Genomic DNA, 8,923 nt, shown 5'->3' with positions numbered 1-8,923 from the left:
AGAGAGAGAGAACAGTAACAGAAATGACGTGCTATAAGAGCTTTAATAGCTTCTAAGGACAGGGCGATTTACACCCCCCCCCCTCCCGATGGGCCATTAACCCTCCAACTCTCCAGAAAAAGGAACCTTACCTAGTACGTGTCTTAAGTTAGTATGTTATTAAATCGAGCAGAGTCAACACCCGGACAGCCTTGGTGGGAAGGCCCCAGCGTTTTAAAACTTCCTGGCGATCCTCTCGCCCGACTAAACACTTCATGACCAGACCTCTACAGTACTGAAATCCATTTCTTGCCCCTTCTCCGAGCAGGACGAACAGAGAAGGCCCTGCCGCTTTTTTTTAATGTCGGCAATTTTTTGGATCATTTAGGAGGCAGGCTTCCGACGAGTCAGGGCCAACCCGGACTGAGAGGGATAAAACATCCCAGCAGAAAGATCTAGATGCTTGATAAAAATTCTCCAAACTCGGTTATCGAACTCTGGTCGCCAAAGTGCGACAGTGAAACGCCTGACCGCTACACCGCAAACGCCGGTGCATCTTAATGTTACAGAAAAGAGTAAACGCCCAGTGCCTAATCATTATTAAATATTAGTATAGTATAATACTTTAAATTATAGTACTGAAGAGGGAAATGTTATCAAGCAACAGCTTACGGCAAGGATTAAGCTGCAGGTTTTACAGCCCCACCGACATTCTAGACAGTAGAAGACGGTACTAAACCATTTGGGAGAAGGGCACCACTGTCTTTGCCTGTAACAACAAAAGTGGCCTGAACTAGAAACATTTTAGAAGAAAGATGTTGCGGCGATTCGATGAAACGGAGAGACTTCCTCATGTGGAAAACAAACTCGGAGCTTTTGTGCCCAACAGCAAGGGACGTATTGGACCACGAAAAGCAAGGCAGGATTTGTTTCGAGATTTTTTTAAGAAGTAAAAGGAACAGACAACATTTTTTTTTTTAATAGTAGAGTTTTACAGCATTCGCAACTGCATAAGGTCATATGAGCGCCAAGGGGTGGGTATCAACAGAGAAGTCTTTACAGGGAATCAGACTTAGACTGCTCACCTCTCTAGTTTCAACAGCAGAAGGTCTGTTTCGACTATCAAGGCACCCCAAAATAGCAGATCACAAGGGAGTGACAAACGTACAAAAGAAGTAGAGGAAAATGACAATAGTAAGGATCAGGAAAGAAAAAGCAGCAGTTCCCTGTTGTAGATCAGGCACAGTTATGAGCGTGGCATGTCAGCCCATTTACAATTCTACTATGCTTGAACGAGATATGTCCCACCTTTGGGAATGGCCTAAAGACATATCAGTCAATTGCACTGCCCCGGGGGGGGGTGAAACAGACAACATTATAGCACCCATCATCAATCAGCAAAGGAGAAACAAGCAAATAAAAGAATTAGCTGGAAGGCTGGACCTTCCAGTCCCCCCCCCGCCCTTGCTAAGACACCTGTGTTGTAAAAATGATCTAATTAAAACAGAACTAACTTGTGAGCTCACATCAGTTTCTCTCACTTGGTCTTTGAAAGAGGGTTCGTGTTACCCTTGTTGTCGCAATCATTCAGTTTTTTTTCTTGCTTTGTCAGTTGCCTCGGAGAATAGAATACAGCAGTCATTGCACTAGTCATTCAACACGTGTGGCAAACGAGCAGTGAGTCACTTAAAGTCGGTGAGTATGTATTTTAGTTTCAGTCGTTCAGATATTATTCGGACTCTCAACAGTCTTAACTAAGGTTTCAGTGTCCCTTTCATGAAAAAAAAAAATCAATCTTGCGATAAAAATGGCTTTTAAAAAACAGGGGGGGGGGGTTCCAAGAAACTTGTAGGTACGTGTGATGCACTTGTTCCATATGAACAAACAAACAAAGAGACAAACAAACAAACAAACAAACAAAACAGAATTAAATATTTGGTCTGGAGGGGCACGTCAAAACTTGAGAATATTTTTCAAGACTTTTATAACCCCAGGTTTTGGACAAGAAAAATTGAGCACAAAGTAATCTAGGAAAAATAATTAAAAAACAAGGTACCAGATACAAGTACAAGACACACATTAGCAATAGAAAGTCAAAGAAAAGCAGACTGTAGGGGCCAAATTCTCATAATTAAATCCCAACCCAAAACAGACATAACTGGTCAGCCCCAACTAAAGCCCAGTTACACTATAAAAAATGGGACTTGGGGTAAGAACATTGAAAAAGAAGTTATACATGTACATATATAGATCTACTACGGGTAAAAAAAAACCAGTATGATGAATGTATGTACCCATAAATCTAGCAGAGGAGCCCATAGGAATAACAGTAATAAAATGCAGCTCCGAGTCTTTAGAAAATGTTGATGTCCAGGATGAGAATTGAGCTGGCGGATCTTGCTTGACACAACACCACAGATTTGATTGTGGGCGATATAAACTCACCATGCTATTTCAAATCATAACAATTCATAGCAGAAGTGAGATTGATAGTGTAAAAACTAACCTCAATACATTGTCTTGTATAACGTCTAATTGCATTTCCCTCAAGTACATGTACTATTCACATTAACTTAGAGACTTTCAAATAATAAAAAAAAAAAAAAAAAAAGCTTCTGCTGATCAGTGAGTTCACAAACTCATGAGTTTAATAAAGCAAAAGTGTAACAAAACTTGTACTTTCACATAAACAAAGACAAGGCTTCAGTTATTTATTTTTCCCTACCAACACGACAAAATCGTCTCACAAGTAATTTTCACTTTATTGTATTTCCAAGTAAACATCACATTCAATCCTATTCAGATCACTGATAAATGGATAGACACTCAGCACTGGTCCATTCAACACAATCCAGTGCACATCATAAAATATATCTTTGCAGTCGCAAAACAAATTTCATAATTCTACATCTTTCACTTACATGAAAAACAGGGTCCTATACTGTTACCTGTTTTTCTCGCGACAGCAATGCATTTTTACACAATCAATCTCTATAAAAGAGTTTGTATTTTTTTAAAATATTAGCCTGCTTTCATTTGTACATTATCATTTATTCCGTTTCTTTTTACGCAACTGCTTTTATTCAATAGCCACCTCTTGCTTTTGCTGAATTATGGACAAAATAAATGACAATGTCAAAGTAAATCAATAAATCAACAAGTCTAAAAGGGATGTCTGTGTCAGATCATATGTGTGGTTCACACTTCATTCACTCTGTATGAGCTAACCATAAACTTTCGAACAGCCATGCTCAAATCACAGTAACAGGATTGACATAAATAGGTCCCAAATTTAATCTATGTACACAATATTTTACGAAAATTACTCTTTTAAAAATACAAAGTGATCCATTACAGAACAATGGTGACATACCACAGACATGCATACACTTTCACAACACACACCACACCTAGCACTATACAAAGAATAGTTTCTTTTTATCGATGGAAATATCCAAGCAACACCCAGAGTCATGACTCAACCTCTCAACTCCCATTGACAAGAAAGACTAAGTGAAGTGAAGCGAAGCACAGACTGCTTTTACAATCAGCAAGCTCACTTTACAGTCACTAATTACTTCATGAGTCATACAACTGAAGACTTTGTGTGTGAGTGGAGTAAAAGAAAAGATGGACTAGAAACTGTAATGGCATGCGTACTGGTCTCTTTAGCTCACAGTGACACCAAGTTCTTCCCCTTTCTAGTCCTTGAGCTGTGTTCCTTTGCTCTTTATGATCCTCCAAACAACATTCACCGCAAACACTTCACTGTCGACAAATTGCACTACCAACTTTCCCAATCATGATAACCTGAAGAAGAAATAACAGCAACAAAATTGCACATGGCTGCGAGGGAGGAAGAGGTATAATCATTAAAATGAATAAATGCCAAAGCCACTCTTGTTGGCATGGAATCGGGCCTTGAGACATTTATTACGTTCATCAGTGATTAAACCAGATAATTATGTATCATCAAAATTCAACATGGAATAAGCTTTGTTAATCAACATGAGCAGAATTCTTTCATAACAAGGAGACTCTTGGTCTTAGCCATTTGTGTTGCACGCACGCACGCATGCACAAAAGAATCCTGTTCCTCTGAACTTTTGTACCTTCTTTTTTCTTACAAACCATTCATAGGAAAGAAGACAAGACAACCAAACTGAATAGAAAATACAATTTTGAATGCAGTCGTCTTGTCTACAGTCAAATTATTTTTGACAATATAGAGATTTAATTGATTCTTCCTCTTCAATTTTCCATTTTCCAAAACCTTCAAAATGCAATATAATTGCAAGCTACAACCTGATTTCCCTGAACATATTTCCTACCTTCCCTCCGCCTGTGTTCCTTGCCACCATAATGTCTAGGCTGGTAAGGTTTCCGGTGGAAGCCAGACTTGAATCGAGCATTACCTGCAACAAAAATTAAAATTGTGAAAAAAATTTAAGTGAAGAAACCAAAACCAATCTTGCCAGCCGTTATAACAGACAAAGGTCATTTTCCTTGAAATAGTTCATTAAAAAATGACAATCAAGTGATGGACAGCACAGTAGAAAGAGGTAAAAACATCAAGAAACATCAACTCAATGACTGCATAGTCTGAGTTTTCACAAAGTTGTTGTCTCATAGTCATATACAGTCAAACCTGCTCCAACAGTCACTTGCCCAAGACAATCACATGTACAAAGATCACTTCACTCACATTTCCCCCCATTGGTTTTTTTTTTGCTGTATCATAATGACACAGTTGAGGATATCTACCTGTTAAAGACAACCTCTTTTCTCCCTGATAATGGGGGGGCGAACGGTGACCAAAAAAAGCGTGCTCTTGCGCAAACATGATATTTTGTGACTTTGGAAGGGGAGTAACCTAAAGTATTTTTTAAAATTTCATTGATTGTTGTGAACTACCTCGTATCTAATCTCCTGCAGCGGGTTGCATCAAAGAGCTGAGCTTGCCCCAAACTGTAAAGTTTCTTTACGCTGAGCAATCACAGACAACAAAGGTCATATCTGTGGCCCATCCCTCTCACACTGTCTGCCCGCCACGCATGGATGGGCACTGGCTTTCCTCACTGCCTAATTCTGTCTCAAACTATGTCTTGTCTTTTACTCCCTGGCAAAGCCACAATTCCAAGTAATAAAGGAAGGCATGTGGTGTTAGCTTTGTTTCCATCAATTCCAAGTGAAATGAAACAAGTCATGTACATTCATATGGCTGATCCATTTCTGACTAGCACAGGAACAATTGTGCTATTAGACAGAATTGTCAATTTGGAATGTGTCCTTAACAGTGATAATTGTGTAGAAAAAAATATGTTCTGTGCTACCAGTTTCCTTTAAGGCGGGTCATGCTTTTACCTGGTGTGCTATTAGCCAGAAACCACTGTATTTTCATATCAAAGGTCATTCTTTCATCTGTTTAATCATATACAACTCTAGGTGATATGATGTGAAGGAGAGTCATATCAACAACATGGAAACAGCTTTGTCATCAATCCACATCACCCTCATGAAAGTAATGCAGCAGCTAAGCTTGCAGCATGCATCACCACGAGCAAGAAGTTTAGCCATTGACTGGAGTTACACAGTACTGCAGAAAAGTGCAGGGATCCTTCAATTGGACTAACAAACTCTGTGTCTAAGAAACTTTTAAAAAAATAATTTCTAACATTAGTTGCCATTTTATTCAAACTTTAGGTAGGAACACTTCTCATGACCTTTATGAAATACTGCATGAATTATGAAAACATCAACAGAAATTTCAACTCCCTAAAAATCCCCCAAAAGCAGAAATTGTAGAAAAAAGAATTGGGGGGGAGAGAAGGAGTAAAAAATCATAAACTTGGATTTTCAACCTTTAACAAAATTGTGCCGACAAACATAACTGTTCTAATGGATATGGACTGTGGCTTGTATTTATACCTTAACACATTACACCCTAAGGGCCTGGACGGGAAGTCCATTCCAAGATCCTAAGCAAGGGGAAGGAACCCACCTCCCGTAAATACAAGCCTTTAAAAAATACATTTTTAAAAAAACCTAAACAAATTCCAAAAATCCTGAAAAAATAAAAGTTAAAAAGAAAACTGAATGTAGTTTCAGAAAAAAATAACTTTATGTATGCGCAAATTGTTGGAAATGTTCTAACTTTAGTTCAATCGGGGTGTCCGACCCGTCACTCTCACTCTCAGCCTTGCGGTCCGTCCCTAGATCTGAATTCTAGATTTTCTACGTCTGATCAATCTGAATCACCCCAAACTCTTGCTACAACGTTTTCATCAAAATCTGAGCCATCTGATTTGTCACATGATTGTTTTTGCTCAAATCCATCGTTATTTCCATTTTCGAACTCAATTGTGTTGCTTTTCAACAAGTCGAGACACTTTCAAAGTGTCGGTAACGCGATTGCACTTTGATCAGCTCTAATACTGTAACTACAGGCCCGAAAAATTTCGTTTCGGTATCAAACAAAAGAAGAAACTTTTTGCTATGACTATGCAAATCAAAATCTCGGCCCCAGAGTCTCGTCAAGGCGAGACGTCGTTTCTAAAGACGCTAGGTCGGCGCGGGCAGTTCCGGGCGAGTCAGGGTGGAGCGTGTAAGGGAATTCGCGGGCGATCCCGGGCGAGTTAGGGTGTAATGTGTTAAAACAGAGAACTACCTTTAGATTTTATCTTAGCCTGAAGTCTTGACAACACTTCTAGTTCTGAAGACACTGTTTGGCCAGCCTCCTTGAGAACTTTGATGAGGTCGGGTACCTGAAACAATTCAAAATACACACTTTATAAGACCAAGGCCATACACAAGTTATATCTAGTCAACACAGAGAACTATAGAATATCTAAGACATAACACAACAAAGAAACTGAAGAATCACAGCATGCAGCTGTGAACTGAACACTTTCTTAACTTACAATCAGAACCGGCCAGAGAAAAGCACAAAACAAAAAAATAACGGAGAAACTGAATAACACACTCATATTGAGGACTGAACACCAACAAGAAAACTTCCAGTTGAAGGAGGGATGGGTGCACGAAAAATTTTGAGATGGCATCATTGGAATCCCTAACCCATATTCCATTAAACAAAATATACGCAAAGCAGGTGGAACCCACTGAGGGTAAAAAGATGATAAGCTATTTTCTATCTCCTGGTCTTGTCCTACAACAAGGTTAACCCTAGATTTTTTACATTTTTCTCCCAACCATCCCAGTGGCACTTTGTGCCTCTTTAGAAATAATCTCATTAATGATTAAAACACTTCAGGCTAAAAACATCATTAACTTAAGTGGGACATGAGCTCATATTAATAAAATGGCTTTTTGAACCCAAGCCATACCTTTCCAGCATCATCATCTGTAATGAAACTGACAGCTCTCCCAGTCTTGGAAGCACGCGCCGTGCGGCCGATGCGGTGGATGTAGTCGTCAGCAGTGTTGGGATAGTCAAAATTGACCACAAGTTTAATGTCGTCCACATCTGAAATGGCAAAATCAGGAACATAAAGCATTCTGGTACCATGACATCTCTGCCAACAAAAATTAGATTTTTTTAAAAAAGAAAGAATACCATTATCTCAGAATAAAAGTGCAATGAGTAAAATATGCTCTTTACAGATCCATGCTTTTCTAATGAGGCATTTTTAAAAATCCTATTATGTGTATGAGTAAAGGCACAGTCACTTCTTGAAATCATGAGGTCCACTCTGCAAAAAAAAAATTTTTTAAGCAAAAAGTCCCAGACTTATTTGAGCAATATCATAAAAGGTTGGTTTAGACAATGAAAATGTTAGGTCATATTGATTTGCACCAAATAATTCTACAACATCACATTTCCTCCCCATGCCTCCCCCTCCTAAGTGAAAATGAAAAAGACCAACTGCCTTTTTGCACTCGGGCTAAGCATATCTCAGTCTAATCATAAGTATGGGGTTCGATTCAGTTTGAAATGTGCAGGCTTTTATCTAAAAATCTCCAATTGACTATTGTATTCCTCAAAATGCAAAAAAGCACTAATGCACCTCATGTTGGCTAACAAAGAAAGGGGAAAAAAAACTAAAAACCAGCAAATAAATCATAAATGAATAGGTTGCTGGAGAAGTTGAGGAAAAAAATGGTACAGATTCAACAAAACCTTGATCAAATAATATTTGCTTGCACTTTTAAAAAAATGAAAGGGAAGCGTTCAAGAAAATAAGGATATAAAAACCTTTATTTTGATATTAAACACTTCCTCCCTAAAAAACATGAACATGACATCCACAAGAAACAACAATTTTATCTTTAACAAATCATTTGAGAAAAAAAATCAATTTATACTAGAAAAGAGCCTTAAGCACCTCTTGACCTCAAAGCTAACTTTAAACTCAAAAACGAAAGACAAGACACTCAAGAAAAGGCGGCTGTCGTAGCCTAGAGGTAAAGGTGTTCGCTTCTCATTCAAAGGTCCTGGGTTTGACTCCGGGGCGACGGAAAAATTTTCTTCTCTAAAACTGTCTCCTTTCACCTCCTTTCATGCTCTTTAGCAATGTTCTGTCGTCTGCTTTCGTCTCCACTTTCTGCCAGCACCCCTTCACCTCCTTTGCCCCCTCCTCTGGGCTCCTAACTCTTTCTGCAGCCTTTCTATTGCTACTCCTTTGCTCCTTCTTACTGCTGTCTTTCAGCCACCCCCTTATCTTCCAGTAGGAAAGATCTACACCTAGCCTCCTCGGTTAACGGCGAAAAATCTCGGAGGTCCCGTGTGCAAGTTGTGCACGTTACAGATCTCTTGGTGGTCCAAAATCGATAAGAGTAGGCTTCGGCCGTCACCCGGGCAAAATTCAAAATTCCCTACCAACTGAAAATGTTTGGTGTGTCCCGCATGCTCATATGACCTTATGCATTTGCAAGCGCTGTAAAACATTTACCACTCTTTTGTACTCCTCTCAGCCCAGCTACC

The 8,923-nt window shown here is 39.1% G+C and overlaps 1 protein-coding gene across 1 annotated transcript in view; it reads right to left on the bottom strand.

Annotated features, from left to right (window-relative positions):
• Positions 1-2,595: 2,595 nt before the first annotated feature.
• Positions 2,596-8,923, bottom strand: part of LOC101864220 (ATP-dependent RNA helicase DBP2) — a 30,713-nt gene continuing 24,385 nt past the window's right edge. The window contains exons 12-15 of the mRNA XM_005097257.3: positions 7,326-7,465; positions 6,647-6,743; positions 4,311-4,394; positions 2,596-3,789 (exon numbers count right to left, since the gene is read on the bottom strand). Of these exons, the coding sequence (XP_005097314.1) occupies positions 3,764-3,789; positions 4,311-4,394; positions 6,647-6,743; positions 7,326-7,465 (347 nt within the window). The 3' untranslated portion in view covers positions 2,596-3,763. The remainder of the gene's footprint in view (positions 3,790-4,310; positions 4,395-6,646; positions 6,744-7,325; positions 7,466-8,923) is intronic.

This window comes from Aplysia californica, unplaced genomic scaffold, assembly GCF_000002075.1.
Source record: "Aplysia californica isolate F4 #8 unplaced genomic scaffold, AplCal3.0 scaffold00150, whole genome shotgun sequence".
Lineage (NCBI taxonomy): Eukaryota > Metazoa > Mollusca > Gastropoda > Aplysiida > Aplysiidae > Aplysia > Aplysia californica.
Note: the sequence above shows the minus strand (reverse complement) of the source record. Positions and strands in the feature narration are given on the sequence as shown.